The 23,804-nt window shown below is 37.3% G+C and overlaps 1 protein-coding gene and 1 pseudogene across 1 annotated transcript in view; both read right to left on the minus strand.

Annotated features, from left to right (window-relative positions):
* LOC120875959 (glycerophosphodiester phosphodiesterase domain-containing protein 4-like) overlaps nt 1–23,804 on the minus strand; it is an 83,340-nt gene that overhangs the window by 42,554 nt on the left and 16,982 nt on the right. The window contains exon 8 of the mRNA XM_040257697.1: nt 22,898–23,054. Within this exon, the coding sequence (XP_040113631.1) occupies nt 22,898–23,054 (157 nt within the window). The remainder of the gene's footprint in view (nt 1–22,897; nt 23,055–23,804) is intronic.
* On the minus strand, nt 14,779–15,256 carry LOC120876819 (annotated as a pseudogene).

The following is a 23,804-nucleotide window of genomic DNA, read 5'->3' on the forward strand; positions in this document are numbered from 1 at the left end:
AGCAGAATTGTTAAGAAAACAAAAATGAAACTGTAACTAAAATTTAAAAATAAACTTTTTTTTAAAAAAAAACAAACCTGAAAAAAAAAAATACCTGGTGACAAATGAAAATGAAACACAAGGATCCAAAATCTACTGGATACAGAAAAAGCAATTCTAAGAGGGATGTTTAGAGTGATACAAGCCTATCTCAGAAAAAAAGAAAATCTGAAATCATGAACCTAAAGAAAGCAAAAAAAAAAAAAAAGACACAAAATCTAATGTTAGTAGAAGGAAAGATATTATGAAGATTAGAGCAAAAATAAATAAAACACAGATAAAAACTATAGGATTGATAATTGTGGCTCAGATGGTAAAGAATCTGCCTGCAATGCAGGAGACCCAGGTTCAATCGCTGGGTCAGGAAGATCCCCTGGAGAAAGGAATGGCAGCCAACTCCAGTATCCTTGCCTGGGAAATTCCATGGACAAAAGAGCTTAGTGGGCTGCAGTCCATGGGATCACAAAGAGTCAGACATGACTGAGCAACTTAACACAACAAGGGGTGGTTCTTTGAAAAGAAAAATGAAATTCATAAAACTTTTGCCAGACTCATCAAGAAAACTGATGGAGGGCCCAAACAAAATTAGAAATGAAAGAGAAGTTACAACTGACACCACAGAGGTACAAAAGATCAGATTACTGCAGACTAATATGCCAACAAAATGGACAACTTAGAATTGTTGTACATCTTACCAATGTACACTCTGTCAAGAATGAATATGGAAGAAACAGAAAGCATGAACAGGACAATTATTAGTAATGAAACTGATAAGCAAAAAAACTCCCTACAACAAAATCCCAGCCAGTTTCACAGGTGAATTATACCAAACCTTTACAGAAGAATTAACATCTGTCCTTTTCAAGCTGTTCCACAAGTTTCATTTATGTGTGGAATCTAAAAACCAAAACACTTTGACAAAATTCAGCCCATTTATGACTAAAACTCCTCAAAAAATTGGCATAGAAGTAACCTACCTCAACATAGTAAGGGCCTCAACATATTATAGTTCAGTTCAGTTCAGCTCAGTTGCTCAGTCGTGTTTGACTCTTTGAGACCACATGAATCGCAGCTTGCCAGGCCTCCCTGTCCATCACCAACTCCCGGAGTTCACTGAAACTCATGTGCATCGAGTCGGTGATGCCATCCAGTCATCTCATCCTCTGTCGTCCCCTTCTCCTCCTGCCCCCAATCTCTCCCAGCATCAGGGTCTTTTTCAATGAGTCAACTCTTTGCATAAGGTGGCCAAAGTGTTGGAGTTTCAGCCTCAGCATCAGTCCTTCCAATGAACACCCAGGACTTGATTCCAAGGGACTCTCAAGAGTCTTCTCCAACACCACAGTTCAAAAGCATCAATTCTTTGGCGCTCAGCTTTCTTCACAGTCCAACTCTCATATCCATACATGATTACTGGAAAAACCATAGCCTTGACTAGATAGACCTTTGTTGACAAAGTAATATCTCTGCTTTTTAATATGCTGTCTAGGTTGGTCATAACTTTCCTTCCAAGGAGTAAACGTCTTTTAATTTCATGGCTGAAATCACCATCTGCAGTGATTTTGGAGCCCAGAAAAATAAAGTCTGATACTGTTTCCACTGTTTCCCCATCTATTTCCAATGAAGTGATGGGATCAGATGCCATGATCTTTGTCTTCTGAATGTTGAGCTCTAAGCCAATTTTTTCACTCTCCTCTTTCACTTTCATCAAGAGGCTCTTTAGGTCATCTTCACTTTCTGCCTTAAGAGTGGTGTCATCTGCATACCTGAGGTTGTTGATATTTCTCCTGGCAGTCTTGATTCCAGCTTTTGCTTCTTCCAGCCCAGCGTTTCTCATGATGTACTCTGCATAGAAGTTAAATAAGCAGGGTGACAATGTACAGCCTTGACGTACTCCTTTTCCTATTTGGAACCAGTCTGTTGTTCCATGTCCGGTTCTAACTGTTGCTTCCTGACCTGCATATAGGTTTCTCAAGAGGCAGGTCAGGTGGTCTGGTATTCCAATCTCTTTCAGAATTTTCCACAGTTTATTGTGATCCATACAGTCAAAGGCTTTGGCATATTCAAGAAAGCAGAAATAGATATTTTCTGGTACTCTCTTGCTTTTTGATGATCCAGCAGATGTTGGCAATTTGATCTCTGGTTCCTCTGCCTTTTCTAAAACCAGCTTGAACATCAGGAAGTTCATGGTTCATGTATTGCTGAAGCCTGGCTTGGAGAATTTTGAGCATTACTTTACTAGCGTGTGAGATGAGTGCAATTGTGTGGTAGTTTGAGCATTCTTTGGCATTGCCTTTCTTTGGGATTGGAATGAAAACGGACCTTTTCCAGTCCTGTAGCCACTGCTGAGTTTTCCAAATTTGCTGGCATACTGAGTGCAGCACTTTCACAGTATCATCTTTCAGGATTTGAAATAGCTCAACTGAAATTCCATATAAGCCTACAGAAAACATTATTCTCAATGGTGAAAAACTGAAAGCATTCCCCCGAAGATCAGGAACAACACAAGGGTGTCACTTTCACCCCTATTATTCAACGTAGTTCTGGAAGTCCTAGCTACAGCAATCAGAGAAGAAAAATAAATACAAGGAACCCAGATCAAAAAGAAGAAGAAAAGCACTCACTGTTTGCAGATGACATGATACTGTACATAGAAAACCCTAAAGATAGTATCAGAAAATTACTAGAGCTAATCAGTGAGTTTGGCAAAGTTCCAGTATACAAAATCAATAACAGAAATCACTTGCATTTCTATATACTAACAATGAAAAATCAGCAAGAGAAATTAAATAATCAACCCCATTCACCACTGCAACAAAAAGAATTAAGTATTTCAGAATAAACTTACCTAAGGAGACAAAAGAACTGTACACAGAAAATTTAAGACACTGGTGAAAGAAATCAAAGATAACATAAACAGATGGAGAGATATTCTATGTTCCTGGGTAGGAAGAATCAATATTGTGAAAATGACTATATTACCAAACACAGTCTACAGATTCAGTGCAATCCCCGTCAAATTACCAATGGCATTTTTCATAGAACTGGAACAAAAAATTTCACAATTCATATGGAAACACAAAAGACCCTGAATAGCCAAAGTAGTCTTAATAAAGAAGAGTGGAGCTGGAGGAATCAAGCTCCTGACTTCAGATTTTACTACAAAGCTACAGTCATCAAGACAGTATGGTACTGGCACAAAAACAGAAACATAGACCAATGGAACAACATAGAAATCCCAGAAATAAACCCATGCATTTATGGGTACCTTAATTTTGACAAAGGAGGCAAGAATATACAATGGGGCAAAGAAAGCCTCTTCAATAAATGGTGCTGGGAAAACTGGACAGCTACATGTAAAAGAATGAAATTAGAACACTTCCTAACACCATACACAAAGAAAAACTCAAAATGGATTAAAGACCTAAATGTAATTCCAGAAACTGTAATACTCTTAGAGGAAAACATAGGCAGAACACTTGATGTAATAAGTCAAAGCAAGATCCTCTATGACCCACTTCTTAGAGTAATGGAAATAAAAACAAGAGTAAATAAGTGGGACCTGATTAAATCAAAAGCTTTTGCACAGCAAAGGAAACTGTAAGCAAGGTGAAAAGACAACCCTCAGAATGGGAGAAAATGACAGCAAATGAAACAACTGACAAAGAATTAATTTCCAAAATATACAAGAAGATCATACAATTCAATGCCAGAAAAACAAACAACCCAATGAAAAAGTGGGAAAAAGACCTAAACAGACATTTCATAAAGAAGACATACAGATGGCTAACATTCACATGAAAAAAATGCTCAACAATGCTCATTATTAGAGAAATGTAAATCAACATTACAATGAGATATCATCTCACACTGGTCAGAATGGCCCATCAATTTATAAACAATAAATGCTGTAGAGGGTGTGGAAAAAAGGGAACACTCTTGCACTGCCAGTGGGAATGTAGGTTGATACAGCCACTATGGAGGATGGTATGAAGATTCCTTAAAAAACTAGGAATAAAACCACCATATGACCCAGCAATCCCACCCCTAGGTATATACCCCGAGGAGCCCAAAATGGAAAAAGACACATGTATCCCATTGTTCACTGCAGCACTATTTACAATAGCTAGAACATGGAAGCAACCTAGATGTCCACTGACAGATGAATGGGTAAAGAAGTTGTGGTACATATACACAATGGAATATTACTCAGCTGCAAAAGGAATGCATTTGAGTCAGTTCTTATGAGGTGGATGAACCTAGAACCTATTATATAGAGTGAAGTAAAAAAGAGATGTTGTATTCTAATACATATATATGGAATGTAGAAAAATGGTACTGACAAATTTATTTACAGGGCAGCATTGAAGAATTAGGCAGGGAATAGACTTATGGACATGGCGAGAGGGGAGGAGAGGGTGAGATGTATGGAAAGAGTAACATGGAAACTTACATTACCATATGTAAAATAGATAGTGAGTGGGAATTTGCTGTATGGATCAGGAAACTCAAACAGGGGCTCTGTATCAACCTAGAGGTGTGGGATGAGGAGGGAGGTGGGAGGGAGGTTCAAAAGGGAGGGTTTATATGTATACCTATGGCTGATTCATCTTGAGGTTTGGCAGAAAACAACGAAATTCTGTAAAGCAATTATCCTTCAATAAAAAAATAAATTTTAAAAAAGTAAAACAAAACAAAACAAACAAATATAACAAAATGGAACATCATAGACACAGAAAATGAAGTAGTGAATGCTAAAGGGAAGAAGTGATGGATAAAACAGGTAAGATTAAGAGGTACAAAAGTCCCTGATGCTGGGAAAGATTGAGGGCAGGAGAAGAGGGCGTCAGAGGATGATGGTTGGATGACATCACTGATGCAATGGATATGAACTTGGGCAAATTTCAGGAGATGGTGAGGGACAGGGAGGCCTGGCATGCTGTAGTCCAGTGGGGTCACAAAGAATCAGATATGACTGGGCAACTAAACAACAACGACGTACAAACTTCCAGTTATAAAATATACAAGTCAGAGAAACATAATGTACAGCAAAGGAAATATAGTCAATAATATAATAATAACTTTGTATGGTGACAGATGTAGGCAGACTCATTGTAGTGATCATTATGTAATGTATAAAAATATCAAATCACCATGTTGTCTACTTGAAACTAATATAATGTTTTAAGTCAATAAATCTTTAGTTTTAAAAAAGGACAATTATGTAAAATCTTCTCAGTGATGCCACTTAGAGGGAAAGATTATCACTCAACAGATAATTCTGAAAACCAGCTGTAAACTTAAATGAACAATAATATCATTTTCTTATTGATAACAGGTGCCACTACTTTTACTATTAATCCCACTATGGAAGTAAACCAGGTTGCTCAGAGTACTAAAACTATTCATGCAGAGAGAATTTCTAACAATATTAAGTCCGTTTCCATTTACCAACCTATAACTGTTATTTTGAGACTACTGTCATATAACACTCATTTCTTCTCTATAGCACTTTCCTAAAAATTTTATGTTAGGAATCTTTTTTGAAAAAGAACAGCTAGAATAAAGGCACCACAGACAAATTAGTATCAGGAGCTGAAGAAAATTCTACAGTTCAGTCAGTTCAGTCACTCTTTGAGATCTCATGGACTATACAGCCCATGGAATTCTCCAGGCCAGAATACTTGAGTAGGTAGTCTCTCAGTTCTCCAGCCATGGATCAAACCCAGGTCTCCTGCTTTGCAAGTGGATTCTTTATTAGCTGAGCCACAAGGGAAGCACAAGAATACTGGAGTGGGTAGCCTATCCCTTTTCCAGGGGATCTTCCCAACCCAGGAATTGAACCGGGGTCTCTTGCATTGCAGATGCACTCTTACCAACTGAACTATCAGGGAAGCCCATTTATTTATTTTTATTTTTTTAAAAATTACATAAGCTTCAAACTTCACAAATCCTGGATTGTTCCTTACTCTCAGTCAGTTCAGTTCAGTCGCTCAGTCGTGTTCGACTTTTTGCAACCCCATGAACTGCAGCACGCCAGGCTTCTCTGTCCATCATGAACTCCCGGAGTTTACTCAAACGCATGTCCATTGAGTTGGTGATACCATCCAACCATCTCATCCTCTGGTGTCCCCTTCTCCTCCCACCTTCAATCTTTCCCAGCATCTTTTCAAGCAAGTTAGTTCTTTGCATCAGGTGGTCAAAGTTTTGGAGTTTCAGCTTCAGTATCAGTCCTTCCAATGAATATTCAGGACTGATTTCCTTTAGGATGGACTGGTTGGATCTCCTTGCAGTCCAAGGGTCTCTCAAGAGTCTTCTCCAACACCACAGTTTAAAAGCATCAATTCTTCAGTGCTCAGCTTTCTTCACAGTCCAACTCTCACATCCAGACATGACCACTGGAAAAACCATAGCTTTTACTAGATGGACCTTTGTTGGCAAAGTAGTGTCTCTGCTTTTTAATATGCTGCCTAGGTTGGTCATAACTTTTCTTCCAAGGAGCAAGTGTCTTTTAATTTTATGGCTGCAGTCACCATCTGCAGTGATTTTGGAGCCCAGAAAAATAAAGTCTGTCACTGTTTTCACTGTTTCCCCATCTAGTTGACATGAAGTGATGGGACCAGATGCCATGATCTTAGTTTTCTGAATGTTGAGTTTTAAGCCAACTTTTTCACTCTCCTCTTTCACTTTCATCAAGAGGCTCTTTAGTTCTTCACTTTCTACCGTAAGTGTGGTGTCATCTGCATATCTGAGGTTATTGATATTTCTCCCAGCAATCCTGATTCCTTCCAGCTTGTGCTTCCTCCAGCCCTGCATTTCTCATGATGTACTCTGCGTATAAGTTAAATAAGTAGGGTGACAATATACAGCCTTGACGTACTCCTTTTCCAATTTTGACTGTACTTTATCAAATTGTAGCTATAGACACTAGTACGTTGATTCAATAAATAAATAAATAAATGGTCATGGTAGCAGAATTCCTGAGGAGAAAAGATCTAGAATAATCAGAGTAAAATCCATAAGAGTTCACAATGACTTGAGTGAAACTTTTGCCTGAAATCCTAATGCTGAATTTAAGGAAGATCTAACTCAACTATAACAGACTTGATAAAACAAGGTTTAACTATATCTTGTATTAGTCCAAGCAATGTATCTATTTTATGATTTTTTTTAAACCCCCAAACTGAGACAGCGGAGGATATAAATTCATTCACTATCTGTGAGTTCTTAACCAAAGAATTATACCTCATTTTCTAGTTTGCGTAACCCAAATGTACTCTTTTGGGTTCTATATTTACTGTCATTGTGTCTCATATGATGAAGATCATCAACACTGCCTGCCCTGACCAGGGCAAAATCAACAATTTGCCTGGGAAGTTATGTTTCAGCTTTTCTGAAGAGTCATTCTACTTAAGTCTTAAACCAAGGTCTTAAGGCTATGCAGTAACCCACCTTGAAATTCTTAAGATTGAATCTATGATTTTATTCATAAAACTTCTAAGGGTAAACTTAACTCTATAAAATAATAGTTCATTATCCAGAGTTCAGCAAACTTATGTGTGAAGGAGCAGATACAAATATTATTTTTACTTTGCGTAGTCACAGCTCTGTCTCAACTATTGAACTATTACAGTGCAAAAACAGCTGTGAACTGTTCATAAGTGAATAAGCATAGCTGTGTTCCAATAAAACTTTATAGGTTGAACTAAAACAAAACTTGAGTTTTATATTTTACACATCTTGAAATATTACTCTTTTGATTGTTTCCAATGATTTAAAAATACAAAAACCATTCTTACTTTGCAGGCCATACAGAACGGCTAGTGAACTGAACTGGACAGCAGGCTGTAGTTTGCCAGCTCCTGATCTACACCATGATATATTGGCTAAGGAGAGACAAAATGCAATGGGAGATTGCAAATTTTTCAAAATTATCAAGGGTCAACCACTAAATCACTAAAGATGATTTCTGGGATTAACTGGTTCTTTAAGATTAAAGAAGGAAGCATTTATGAAATGTGTCCATGTGATTTGACTTAATCAGACATCCTGGAACCATTCTCAAAAAATAGAAACCAAAAAGACCTTCAGTGATTTCAAAATATTTATTCAACATTCATCTTTGCTGAACTTGCTCACCTTCTTGATCTTCCAGATAACCATAAATCTTTCTCTTTAAAAGTATACAGAACAGGAGGTCAAATCTAAATTTGGTCTAATCTATTAACAAGTTAACAGACATCAAAGACTCATTGTTTATTAATGCCTATTCCTTGATCTAGGAGTAAGGCTTTTTATCTTTGCCTCAGGGGAGAAAAATGGCACACTTGGCAACATTAATCATCTACTCATAGCCTGTAGGAGGCTTCCCAGGTGGCTCAGTTGGTAAAGAATCCACCTGACAGGGCGGGAGACACAGGTTCAGTTCCTGGGTTGGGAAGAACCCCTGGAGGAGGAAGTGGCCACCCACTCCAGTATTCTTGCCTGGAGGATTCCACGGACAGAGGAGCCTGACAGGCTCCATCCAGTCCATGGGGTCACAAACAGTCGGACATGACTGAGTGACTGGGCACATAGCCAGTAAGATGAGACATTAGAGGAAAGGTTTCCGCAGATCATCAAACTACAAGAACGCTCTGACTAAAGTCCTTGACAAGGGCCTCTTTCACAGAAGACAGATCAGTCTATGGAGATCACAAATTCCATCACACTGATGTATAGCATTTGACTCCCAATTCCGAAAAGAAACACTAGAACTACTTAGGTTTTGAGATTTATGATGGCAACCTGGTAGTACCAATTAAATTCAAACAGGTATTTCTTCAAATCTTCCATGATACAACTCACTACAGTAGGGATAAACTGACTACAGTATGTATGTATGTATGTATATATACATGCATATATCTATATCTATATTGACTGTGCTGGGTCTTTGTGCATGAGCTTTCTCTAGCTGGAGCAACTGGGGGCTACTCTCTGGTTGCAGAGCACAGACTTCTTGCTGCAGTGGCTTCCACTGTTGTGGAGCATGGGTTCTGGGGCACCTGGGCTTCAGCAGTTGTGCATGGGATTAATTGCCACAGAATCTTCCTAGACCAGGGGTTGAACCCACGTCCCCAGAACTGGTAGGAGAACTCTTACCACTGGGACACCAGGTAAGTTCAAACTCACTACAGTATTAAATGAACATTGATGGCATAACTTTCCAAGACATCAGAAGATATGAGCAGTTCTTCCCTCATCTATAACCAACACAATCCTAGAAAAAACTATAAAAGTCGGATATGAAAGGCACCTTGCCCAAAGGATCCTTTGAGGATGTCCAAATAGATGCTGTACAGTTTCTTCCCTCTGTGCATTATGAATTTGTACTAGTAATTGTGTGTTTATTTTGGGAGTGTCCCAGATAATTTCACTGCAACTTAAAATGGCTTAAAAAACTTACATATTTGTGGTCTGTACCTAAGCCATTCCAACTGAGCTATCCAGTGATAGGTGAAAACATTTTGTTGGAAGTTTTACTTTGAATTAGGTAAAGCTTAGCTCCATACTAAAAAAATTTCCTGTCCTTAAACATACAGACACTCTAGAAAACTGGGAGAATACATGATATGTAAAAACTGAAATCAGCCAAACTGTCAGATACTCTTGACAACCCATACCCTTAAGGACCACTCTTTTTTCTCTTAGGCTTTGTGTTCTTTCCCACCAGGTAATCCTAGATTTGGTGTTACTGCTGTTCAGTTCATAAGTTGTGTCCAACTCTTTGTGACCCCATGGACTGCAGCATGCCAGTCTCCCCTGTATTTCACCGCCTCACGGAACCCTAGATTATCTTCTGTCAATTGGCCACTTGCAGGCCTACATTTTGGAAATATCTCTACTCTAGCTTCAAAACTTTTCAGCTAAAATTTACCAAAACTCTTTTAGGTAAATATTATAAGGGGTAAAGCAATATATCTCAGTCGAATCATTAACAGAACAGGTTGCTTTTCCTTGCCAACCATCGCAGCAGTGAAGTCCAGTGTACAGAGAACAGCTCATAGAGAGACTGCCATTGAACATCACCGGAGAGGACTGTACTGAATACTCTTAACTCCAACAGAGCTATTAAAGTAGAAGGACTTGATCCTTGGATACACATTTCCCAACTAAAATTACAACCCCCATCTGACAACAATTGGAAAGTCACACTCATTAGAGATTATAAACTCAGGCTGCCTAGAGAACCACAGGAAGTCAACAGTTGACCCTACATGCCTGGCATGAGCAAACAGGTGCATTAAGTAGAACAGCTTTCCTCAAAGAGCAATGGGAAAAGATTCTCTTGTTAAATGCTAGACTCTCCTTCGAATGCTTTCATTCCATATCTTTCTGGCCACATTTTCTTTTTATTGATTTAAGGTTATACACTTTTAAAGAATTTATTTATTTAGGCTGCATGTGAGCTATTCAGTTGCAGTGCACAAGCTTCTCATTGTGGTGGCCTCATTTGTAGAGCATGGGCTTTAGGGCAGGCTGGCTTCAGCAGTTACAGCATGTGGATTCAGTAGTTGTGGCACATGGGTTTAGTTGCCCTGCAGCATGAGGAATCTTCCCAAGCCAGGGATCAAGCCCTTTCCCCCTTCACTGGCAGGTGAATTCTTAACCACTGGAATACCAGGGAAGTCCTACGGTTATATACGTTCGATTTAGCCGATCATGTTTCTCTTACTAAAAATAATAATTTGCCTAACTCTAAGCTTTTCTACACAATCATCACTCTAAAGTTCCTCCAAGATGTTACTAGTGCAGACAACTTGAAATTTTATTAATAACGATTATTTTTGTAGTGAAAGTGAAGTCGCTCAGTCATGTCCGACTCTTTGCTACCCTGTGGAGTATAGCCCACCAGCCTCCTGTGTCCATCAGATTTTCCAGGCAAGAATACTGGAGTTGCCATTTCCTTCTCCAGGGGATCTTCCCAACCCAGGGATTGAACCCAGCTCTCCTGCATTGCAGGCAGATGCTTTAACCTCTGAGCCACCAGTAAGTAGTACCTAAATGAAAAGAAACATCCCTGGCCTAGAAAAAGATAAAAATGAACTTGTGGTGTAACAGTTGAATGACTGTCATGACAATTTTCAAAGGCCCTGGCCTAGAAAAAGATAAAAATGAACTTGTGGTGTAATAGTTGAATGACTGTCACGACAATTTTTAAAGAAAATATACTTTATCAAAGTTTATCAAAGTTGACAGTATTTTTCTTGTATAACTCCTGTGTTCTTTAACTATGTAGAAATCAGGCTTTTTGATGGTAACCAATGGCAGGGTTAGATGTTCTGGGCCAGTTAGATCTCTCCAACTGCAGGACTCTCCAAACTCTCAGTAAACAACATCTGCATATAAAGCATATGAAGAATAGCATATTTCCTAGGAAACAGCCCTCTAAGGATATGGATCCCCACCACCAGGAACTGAATAATTGAAGTGATTTAAAAAATGTGTCTTTCACTTTGGCTGATGTGATAAAAGACACAATCCAAGCCTTAGGTGTACACCATAACTGTTTAAATTCCTTAGCCTGAGTAGTTATGGAAAATAGTGAAGCCCTGGATTTATTTTTGTCCAACCAGTATCACTGCCAACACTTCATGTTGTACTGGATTAAAGACCAACTGTGGCTTGAATCTGGGAATTGGTAATGGACAGGGAGGCCTGGCGTGCTGTGGTCCCTGGGGCTGCGAAGAGTCGGACATGACTGAGAGACTTGAACTGAACTGAACTGTGGCTTGATAAGGGAAGGGTTTATTAAATGTAATCAAAAGGACTTGCATTGCCTCGGTTTTGCAGCAGTGGATGCTACTAGGAATGCAGTGTTTCAGGAAATTTAACTTACCAGTGTCATTAATTGTACATTTCCTATGACATTGATAAGAAGAAAGGAGTGTAAGATTTGCTTACTAAGCCCCGGATACTAGACAATCATTTATTCAGCAAGCATACTCTGTGTGCTCCTAAACCACAAATTCTATTTTCAAAATATTCAGTTTAGTAAGGGAGGTAAGATACACAGACAAATAAAACATAATATGTTTCATGACAGTGGTCACTGAAAATTATTTTGGGCTCTTCTTAGAGTTGGACTACGGTATCAGTAAGATGCAATTTGAAAAAAAAAAAAAAAACAAAACCCAACACCAAATGCACTATTTAATTTTACCACAGCATATACTAAAAATGGGAAAACTAAAGCTTAAAAAATGACAAGTACAATTATTCAACTAATAGGTAAACTATAAGTGACACGTCCAATCATTCAACTCAACAGTGAACAACTGCAGGATTAAAATTCAGCCCTGATGCTAGGATTCTTTCCTTGGGTGTATTATTTCCCACTATACATACATATCATGCTAGAATAAGGCTATTCAAGTGAACTAAACAGTGTGTTTAGTGAAAGAGCTGAAAGTATTTGGTTGTTCTAGAATGTGAAACAAAATATAATTAAAGGCAAGTGAGTGTGTACAATAAATTATGTAAGATTTGAGGGAGGAGAACTGTTGATATATTTGCTTCCGCTTGTAATATCTACAAATAATGAGTGTGGTAAGAAGCAATTAAATGGATCAAAATTTGGACAAAGTTAGTTCAGTTTAACTCATTTAAAAAGATAGTTAAAGGGCTTTTGAATTTCTGCTGATAAACGTGACATTATTGTATGACTATAATTCAATTTTATCTTTGTTAAAATGCCAAATGGATCTTTGAGTATTTGGTCTTCTCCTTAAAATGTGGACTGAACATTGTGGGTCGTCATCTGTCCACTTAGCAAAGGTCCCATATTTCCCTCAAATAACTTGTGCTTCATTATTGCATGTCCTAACTTTGGCATGCCCTTTATTATTTTTAGATAACAAAAACAAATGTTTTTTACTTTTTAAGGAATTCAATTTCCTTATAATTGTTAGGTTCTGCTATTTTTATTTTAAAAGTGTTTAGCAGTATGGTTGATAACAAAACTAGAATTAGTCTCTGTTCTTAGTTACCTAACTCTCCAAAATTAAATAAACTATATACCATAACATTTTTATGTTATCTTCCAAGCATAGGATCCTAAATTCAGAAAAAATAAATTAAGTTTTTTACATCCCCAATTATGTGCTATTTCTCAGCAAAATATCAAAAGCTGTCTCTTTCATGATGCAAACCTGACTATAGCACTTACAAGCAAGGATAATACAATTAGATATATTACGTCTATATCACTTTTACCCTTTTCCTTGTCTTGAAATATCAACAATGTCTTTCACAGAGCAAAAGCTTTTCATTTTCATGACATCTAATTTATCCAGTTTTCTTTTAAAGATGCTTTTGATGTTCCAAGAACTCTTTATGTAACCCAAGGTTACCACAATTTTCTACTATATATTCTATTAGAAGTTTTATACTAAATAAAAAAATTTATTTAGGAGTTACATATTCCCTTTCTGATGCTCTTTCTCTTTCTACGGAGATTTGAGTTTCTCATCTATATTGTTTTCCTTCTCTCTGAAGAACTTCTTTTGATGCTTTTTGCTATTATAAATAGTCTACTCTTTTCTTGTATGCGTGGTTTCAAGACCGATGGGAAGTCTGATGTAATTCTTATCTTTGTTCTTCAATAGGTAAGGATATTTTTCCTCCTGGCTGACTTCTTTAGAGAATTTTTTGTCTTTTTCTGCAATTTGAATGCAATATGCCTAGGTATAGAATTTTTAATAATTATCCTTTCTTTTTCCAAGTCTTATGGAAAATGAATTAATTCAGTCTTTCACCATTAGTATAATAATAGTTATAAGTATACCAGAGATTACCTCTATCAAGTTAAGAAAGTCTCTATTTTTTAGTTTAAACAAAGAGTTTTTTTTAAAAGGAAGAACAGAACTGAATTATATCAAATGATCTGCATATATTGAGATTATATGACTTTCTTCGTGTATGTCAATATGATAAAAAATCATTCATTTTTAAACTGTAAGCACCAACCGTGCATTCTCATGATAAAACCCCTTTGATTAAGATATGCTCTTTTTACTTGTTGTTGGATTTTGTTGAGGTTATTTCAATCTATATTCATGAGGGATATCAGTCCTGAGGTTTATGAAAATGCTTTTGTTTGTTATCAGAGAAATAGTGGGCTGATCAAATTACACTGGGAATTATGCTCTCTTGTTGGATTTTCTAGAATCCACTGATTGTGGAATCAGTATAATTTTTTTCTTGTACAACTGTAGAATTCACCAGTGAGCACACCTGCATCTGGAATTTTCTGTTGAAAGTTTTTACACTACAATGTCAGTTTCTTTATGTATTTCTGATTGAGATTTTCAAAAGATAAAATTTATATTTCAAGGCAGGACAAGAAAATTTAAGGATAAAATGCTCTTTCTCTGTCTTTTGGCCCTCCTTCCCCCGACCCCACCCCTTCAATGTGCAATGTGCTTCTTCCTTGAACATCAACAAGATCTCAAAGATGGGAATGACTGCTTTACTAGAAACATCAATTTTTACTTTTTTTCTGATGCTACTAATGTGATGTCTTAAAAGATTAGCATTCTTTCTCAACTTTGCAAGGGTTCATGGTGACTTTCTGCTCACTTTATATGTGCTTATCTGGTCTGTTTAGCTTTGGTGAATGTTATGTAAAATGTCAGCATGTCATTTTTTTTTTTTTGAAAAGCACTTGTTAACATTTAATTAATTTCTCAGCATGTGACTTTAAGCCACCAAGACACAAGCCCCATCTACATGCTTAATCTTCTCAGCTCTCCTGCTGAAGAATTTGGCTTTCATGATGACAGGTTGCTTTGGGAGCTTTCCGTTCCCCAGAACTTTATTTACTACAAGCTATTTACTGCAAAGTTCTGGGGAAGGGAAAGCTCCTAGATTGCACCACATCAGTAATAAGAACAGCACCTGTCTTGTTCTTGGCAGCATTTACTTGGGTCTGCTCACTGACTAATGTCCACAATTTATCAAGGTTGATATTTGGGCAGAAACTCTGGTTCTTCTTTTAGTGGTAATGCCTCATACCAACTTTCCCAGAGTATCGTGGGTGATAGCTGTCGAAGTTGATCCTGTGGTCATGCATGCTACCCACATTACCTTGGCCTCCTAGGTGTTTTCGGTGTTTGTCCATGTGGTTGTGGCTCATGTGGCCCCTAAGTTTCTGGGTCTTCCTTAGTCTGGATGGCATGTTGTCGGCCTAGATGAGAGAGGTCAGCATGTCATTGTGATGTATGATCTTTTGTCTTGAAAACCTAATGACTAGTGCCTTGAACGTCAACTACTAGAACAGTTCTAAGAGCTTTTGAGAGTCTGTCTCCTGGTTATAATCTTCAGTTTGGCTCAACTTCTTTTTAAAAATTCAATTGTTAATTGAATTTTCATGATACAAAGAATTGTTCCATTTCATCTGAATTGGCAGATTTATGCACATGGAACCATGCCTAATTTTACAACTGGATTAACAACTGGTTCTGAAAGCTCTGAAATCTATTTAGTTCTTATGAGCCAATATGAGCCAGCTCCACGCTCCACTATTCACTTTCATTATTACCTTTGTTAATGAACATTCTTTCATTCCTAATGTGTGAAATTTGTGTATTTTCTTTTTGTCTTGGTCAATTGACTAGATGTTTATCAATTTTGTTGATCTCTAAAGAATAAACTTTTGTTTCATTGATGTTTTCTATTTCTGTTTCCATTTCACTGATTTGCGCTTATTTTTTTCTTCTCTTCTGTTTACTTCAAGTTAAATTTGCTCTTTTTCTAGCTTATTAAAGAGGAAGCTTACATTTTTGATTTGAGACCCTTCTTTCCTAACATAAGCAGATAATCCCAGGAGTTTTTCTCCAGTCACTGCCGTAGTTGTATTCCACCAATTTTTAAAAACTTTTATGCATTTTTGGTTGTGCTGAGTCTTCATTACTGTGTGTGGGCTTTCTCTAGCTACAGCAACTGGGGGCTACCCTTCTTTGCAGTGTGCAAGCTTCTCACTGCGGTGGCTTCTCATTGTTGAGTATGTGCTCTAGGAGCATGGGCTCAGTAGTTGTGGTACATGTGCTTAGTTGCTCTGTGGCATGTGGGATCTCCTCGGACCAGGGATCAAACCTTTGTTCCCTGCATTGGCCACAGGATCACCAGGGAAGCTCCGCCCATTTTAATATGTTTTTTTTTTTCTGATTCAATGTAAAACATATGCAATTTTCTCTGAGATTTCTCCCCTTTTTTCTATGGGTTATTTAGAGGTGTGGGGTTTTTTGTTTGTTTTGTTTTTTGTTTTAGCTTTTGGGAAGTTTCAATTCTAAAAAAAACCAAATCCAAATTCTGGAGCTTAAGAACTCAACAGATATGATGAAGAATGCATGAAACAGCATTTGAAATACAGAAATGGAAGACAGAATAAATGAGCTGGAAGAAAGGAATCTACCAATGCTTCAGATGGAAGAGGAGAGAGAGAGAGCTAAGATTTCTAAAATAGTTAAGAAACACTATGCACAGTACCAGATTCATTAAGAAAGGCAAAATACAGGTAATGGGTATATCAGAATAAGAGAAGGGAAAAGGTGGCAGAGCACTCATGTAAAGAAGTAATAGCCGGAAACTTCCTAAACCTGGACATACAAATCCATAAAGCTAAGAGATCACCTTATCTCAATGCAAAATGACCTTCTCCAAGACACATTATAAGGAAGGTGTCAGGGTTCATGATTAAAAAAAAGGAAACTATGGGGAAAAGTTCAGTATTGCCCAAAGGAATCCCCATTAGATTACCAGCAAAACTCTATAGGCCAGAAAAGAGTGGAATGACATATTGAAAGTACTGAAAGATAAAAACTGCTTGTCAGAATACTCTATCCAACAAAGTTATTCTTTAGATAGGAGAAATTCAGGCTCTCCCAGGCAAAGATTAAGGAGTTCCTCAGCACTAGATCTGCCTCACAAGAAATATTGACAGGAGCTTTTCCAAGGAAAAGATAAAAGTATACATAGCTCTCAGTAATGTAGAAAACTGTAACTCTAGTTTAGAACGGAGTGTTAAACATTAAACTATCATATAAAGGTTAAAGGAAGGAGCTTCGTAAATAACTATAGCTACTACAATGTGGCAACAAACTCTAGAATAAAAAGAGATAATTTCTACAGAGAAAATATAAAAAGGGAGGGCAGTGAATTAAGAAAAATTGCTATCAACAGGAAAAACACTATTTAATCTATGAGAAAGATGTCCTATGCAAACCCCATGATACTCAGAAAACAAAAATCTAGAACACAGATAGTAAACATAAAGAGGAAAACAGCAAGCAACCACAGAAAATCACTGATTTACAAAGTAAGACAGAAACACAAGAAAAAAGAAACAATGGAGATATGGAACAACCAGAAAACAAAAGATAAATTTGCAGTAGTAAGTTCTTACATATCAACAATCATCTGAAATGTAAATGGACTGAACTCACCAATCAAAAGGCACAGAGTGGTGGGATGGATTAAAAAATAAGACTGAACTGTATGGTGTCTTCAGGATACTTGTTTCAGTTCTAAAGATACACACAGACTCAAAATTTTAGTGGACTTTTGGACTCAGAGGGAGAGGGAGAGGGTGAGATGATTTGGGAGAATGGCATTGAAACATGTATAATATCATGTAAGAATAATCGAATTGCCAGTCTATGTCCAATGCAGGATACGGCACACTTGGGGCTGGTACACGGGGATGACCCAGAGAGATGTTGTGGGGAGGGGGGTGGGAGGGGGGTTCATGTTTGGGAATGCATGTACACCCGTGGTGGATTCATGTTAATGTATGGCAAAACCAATACAGAATTGTAAAGTAAAAAAAAAAAAAAAATGGTGAAGTAAAAAAAAAAAAAATGAAGGGACTGAAGATGATACTCCATGCAAATGATAATCAAAAGAAAGCAGATGTAGTTATACTTATGCCCAACAAAATAAACTTTAGAGCAAATGGTAACAAGGAACAAAGAAAGTCACGATGTAATGATAAAAGGGTTTAAATATCAACAATATATAACATCATAAATACTGAGTTGGCCAAAAGGTTCATTCATTTTTTTCCCCATAAGATGGTTCTAGAAGCACTTAGCTGTCTAACTTCATTTGAAACAATTTTGTTAGATTCTATTGTGACAGCTATCGTTCAGTTCAGTTCAGTCATTCAGTTGTGTCTGACTCTTTGTGATCCCATGGACTGCAGCATGCGAGGATTCCCTGTCCATTACCAACCCCGAGAGCTTACACACACTCATGTCCATTGAGCTGGTGACACCATCCAACCATTTCATCCTCTGTCGTCCCCTTCTCCTCCCACCTTCAATCTTTTCCAGCATCAGGGTCTTTTCAAATGAGAAAAACTGCTAGACTATTTAAAAACTTTTTAAAAAGTTATCAAAATTGGTGAATTTTTATGTAGCTATTTTATTTCATCTTTAATGTTTCATAATGACATTTTTTATTATGTTGATTTCTGCTGTATAGCAACATGAGTCAGTCATAGGTATACATAGGTCCCTTCCCTCTTGAACTTCCCTTCCACTCCCACCCCATTCCATCCCTCTAGGTTGTTACAGAGCACTGAATCTGAGCTCCCTGAATCATACAGCAATTCTGTAGCCATTTTAATATGGACGATGGAATAAAACAGCAAAATTTTCAGCATATTATGCTTTATTATTTCAAGAAAGGCAAAACACAACTGAAATACAAAAAAAGATTTGTGCAGTGTATGGAGAAGGTGCTGTGACTGATGGAACACATCAAAAGTAGTTTGTGAAGTTCAGGGCTGGAGATTTCTAAACAGACTGGAGACCAGTTGAAGTTGATAGTGACCAAATCGAGACATTAATTGAGAACAATCAAAGTTATACCACAAGGGCGATAGTTGATATACTCAAAATAACCAAGTCAGGCATTAAAGATCATTTTTACCAGCTTGGTTATGTTTATTGCTTTGATGTTTGGGTTCCACATAAGTTAAGTGAAAAAGACCTTGAAAGTATTTCTGCATGTGATTCTCTACTTAAACATAATGAAAATGTTTCATTTTTAAAACAAATTGTGGTTGGTGATGAAAAGTGGATATTGTACAATAAGGTGGAACAGAAGTGATTGTGGGGCAAGCAAAATGAACCACCACCAACCACACCTGGTCCTCATCCACAGAAGCCGATGATGTGTATATGGTATGAGCTCATTCTGGAAGACCAAATGACTAATTCCAACAAGTATTGCTCTCAGACCAACTGAAAGCAGCATTCAATGAAAAGTATCCAGAATTAGTCAGCAGAAAATAATCTTCCATCAGGGTAATGCAAGCCTGCATGTTTCTTTGATGATCAGGCAAAAACTGTTATGGTTTGATTGGGAAGTTCTGATTCAACTGTTATATTCATCAGACATTGCATCTTTGGATTTCCATTGATTTTGGTCTTTACAAAATTCTCTTAGTGGAAAAAAATTTAAGTTTCCTGAAAGATTGTACAAGGCACCTGGAACAGTTCTTTGCTCACAAAGATAAAACATTTTGAAGAGAGAATTATGAAGTTGCCAGAAAAATGGCAGAAGGTAGTGGAACAAAATGGTGAATAGGTTGTTTAATAAGCTTCTTGGTGAAAATGAAAAAAAGTCCTTCATTTTTACTTAATAGCTTAAGGAGCTGTTTGGCCAACCCAATATTTAATAACTTGTTCTCACCACTCCTCTGAATTTAGATACAAATTCTCTTTACTGAGTCACTATGTTTCAGGGCAATGCAGTTATTTGCATAAACTGAATAAAAATATGTGCCCCTTTACACTGGGATATAACTGGAAAAACTGATTGTGTTGTAAAGGTCATATCTGAAGGATCATATCTGAGAATAAATGTCATTCAATCGAATACGACAAGCCACCAGTCCTCACTAAGGACACATATCTGATCAGTATTTGGAACCAATGCCTATGAGCCTTCCTAGGCAAACTATCTGGTGTTCCCTGTTGTACACGGGGGCTTCCCTGGTGGCTTAGCTGGTAAAGAATCTGCCTGCAATGCAGGAGACCTGGGTTTGACCCCTGGGTTGGGAAGATCCCCTGGAGGAGGGAAAGGCTACCCACTTCAGTATTCTGGCCTGGAGAATTCCATGGACTGTATAGTCCATTGGGTTGCAAAGAGTCAGGCATGACTCTTGTACATTGAGTCAAGATGTACATTGTTTCAGCATTACAGGTAAGAAAGATCAATGACTAGCAGGAAAAGGAAAGAGAAATTTGCACATATTTGTAGCTATAGATGTGAAACATGGTTCAAGTGAACTTTTAACTTTTAAAGTAGTATTGAGCAAAAGAGCCCTGGAATGACAGGGACTATTGAAAGTGAAATTCTAGATTCCTTATATATTCTCTAGACAGAACCTCATTTAATAGCCTTAGTAGTTGTACAACACAATCTGACTCTAGATTTGCTGATTATACAACAAGGAACCTTATGTGTAGTAACCAACTCTTTTAACTGCACTGATGTAAATCAATAAAGACAAATAACACAAATCACAATGAGAACAGCCTCTAAATAGTCTATAGAGTTTAGTTATGATCACAAGAGGGGAACTAAATTATTCAAAAATCAGAAATAAGGCTTGTTGAACCCTGCAGTATTATGGTAGCACATTTTTTTTCTTACCAGGCACACCTAAGTGTCATCTCTTACGGGAATGTATCTTTCTTTGAATTATTTATTATTAATTAGGGACAGACTATGTAAAGTTAGATGTTGACTTCTAGAAAACTGATAAAAGAGGAAAAGATTTTTGTGTGGTAAAGGTGCAAATGAGTTTTGATAGAGAGGAGAACTCTAAAAGTAAACTTTACTGTCACAGAGTATATTAACCAAAACAATACACTAGATTTGTATCCAACTAAGCAATGCAATTTTAGTATTTCTTTGTTGCACTGAGTATTTGCATGTTGGTTTCTCACTTTTCTTTTGAGTGGGGTTTGTCATCCTGCTTGTTCCCACATGAATATGCTAAATAAAACTTGTACTCTGTTTACTGTCTATATGCATGAGAATTACATCTCTGTAATTCTGAGATTTATACTTTCAAAAAGGATATAAAAATGTTCCACACAAAGGGGTTTTACTGGAGAAACAGGAACTCAGCTAAGCTTCCAGAGACAACTCCCAGAATTTTTGTATCTATTTTTATTTCATTACCGATCAGATTAACTACTTAATTTTACATGTAATCTCAAGAAGAACAAATGTACTAACAATCATCAACTCACCACCATATCAATCCATAATTATGCCTATCCAAATGAAGAGAAACCCAGAGTATTTTCGACAAAGAAAACCAATTTTTCTTCAGAAAATTATCCAAACATTCAAATCTTTAAAATATACAGCATGCAAGTAAAGAAAACACAAACAAACCTAAAAATAAAGCTGCTTAGATAACCATATTTGAACTTGAGGTTTCAGGATACTCCTCAGGAGCTAAAGCAACAGCAAAACAAAGCACTTCAAGCACATAATCTAAATATGCTAAGAAAAAACTGTTAATCCTAAAAGAAGCCACCAAAATTTATTACAATAACATATCTAATCACACCACTTACCGCAGAGACTTTTACCAGCCATATGTCACACAACAGCTACAATAACAGCCTATTCATCTGGAACACACATTAGACAAAACATCACCTAATAATTAAGCCAATATATGCATTTTAATAAGGCATCTCTAGTTTCTATGTGTCTATTTATTCACGTATGATGAGACATGTACAGAGCCTACATACAGACACTTGGACTATCAGATTGATCCCACTACTTTCATATATGGAAATAGTGCTTATAGGTTAGGTACTCATGTGATAATAAGTATTCTGAGGTGACACAGTCATTACAAATCAATCTTTAGCTATTCCTTGTATTAACACTAGTTAACAGAATACATTTGAAGTGCATAAATTTACCCTCACATAGCTCTTTACTTCTCACTCTTTTAACATGAAAAAGATTAAATGGATCCTCTAGATTAACATTAGAGATAAATAAAATTCCATTCCACCTAGTACATAATCAAAAGTATTTGAAAATTGTTTTCCTAATTACACAATTAACTGATAAGAGAGCTATTACTACAGCTGCCCCCAACTATCTTAGCTCTGCTGCCACAGGTGCTAGCAATATGAATGCTTGCTGTATGCCCTGCTCAAATATTTGTTGTCAAAATCAAAGACTCAAAATGAGTACATCTGATTGATAAAACCGAATTCATGTAGATTCCCTCTGGACATATGATAACATAGAAAATGTAAGTTTTGTTTTAACTTCTTGAGAAGGCAAGCTTGACTTTTATCACATGCAAATTTGACCTTTTGTTTTACCTATTTAAAATATGCAGGATAATTCTAAACACTCTAACTTGTTATTTAAGCAATGCTAGTCTCCTCATAACATATTTTCCTGATTATTCTCTCCATCTGTTTCTCCCATCTCCTCCCTACCTCTCCTTCCTTTCTTTCTTACACATTCATACACACACACACACACACACACACACAGAAATATATCTCCTCTTGCTCCAGTATACTATAATCTCTGAAACAAACCACCATCAATCCATCAATGCCCCTGGTTCCTCTTAATAATGATCTTATTTTAGTTCAAATGATACCTTTGCATGAAATGTTCTCCAACTCTCTCAAGTAGATTCATTCACACTTGCATCAAAATTACACTGTACATAGTGTACTTATCTCCAGGAGCAGCATATGACTATACAAGAGGGAGTAAATACACATTTTTTGACCTGGGGAATGTGTCTTACCCATGAATCTGCAAACCATTTGCCTGCATTCAGAGTTGACAGGAAATTCCAATAAAAAAAGCTACTCTGTTGGTCAGAGGCATTTGGCATGACTTCCAAGATATTGGTTGTTCTTCTCAGGTCATAATCATGCATGAGGAAAGGCACTTCATCCAGGCTGCATGCAAAGGGAAAAATAAGAGAAAGGGTCAGTAGATTGAATTCAGTCCTCCTGGCAGACAGAGGTCTCAGAAAGTCCATCAGGGTCCAAGTCTTACTCCTACCCAATCTCAGCAAGTTCAGTTCAGTTCAGTTCAGTTCAGTCCAGTTCAGTCGCTCAGTCGTGTCCGACTCTTTGCGACCCCTTGAATCACAGCACGTCAGGCCTCCCTGTCCATCACCAACTCCTGGAGTTTACTCAAACTCATGTCCATAGAGTCGGTGATGCCATCCAGCCGTCTCATCCTCTGTCGTTCTCTTCTCCTCCTGCCCCCAATCCCTCCCAGCATGAGGGTCTTTTCCAATGAGTCAACTCTTCACATGAGGTGGACAAAGTATTGGAATTTCAGCTTTAGCATCAGTCCTTCCAATGAACATCCAGGACTGATCTCCTTTAGAATGGACTGGTTGGATCTCCTTGCAGTCCAAAGCACCAGTAATTCATAGTTGATGTCAATATTTTAATGCCCTAGGGATCAACTTTTTCTGGTGTATAATAATAATGTTTATGATGAAAGAATAACTTCTCTATCCATGAAATTTTTAGAATGGAGAGAAAGGTAGAGTAGTGACTTGAGAGTAAAGTGAATGGGGTGAGGATGGGGCAATGCTCTATGGTCTTCAGAGTCATAGAAAGTAGGCACCCAGACAATCTCCCTATGTTTCTCTGACCCATTTTCCAGCCCGGCACCTGCCATGAGTGAGTACT

The sequence above is a fragment of the Oryx dammah genome, unplaced genomic scaffold, assembly GCF_014754425.2.
Source record: "Oryx dammah isolate SB20612 unplaced genomic scaffold, SCBI_Odam_1.1 HiC_scaffold_17, whole genome shotgun sequence".
NCBI classification, from domain to species: domain Eukaryota; kingdom Metazoa; phylum Chordata; class Mammalia; order Artiodactyla; family Bovidae; genus Oryx; species Oryx dammah.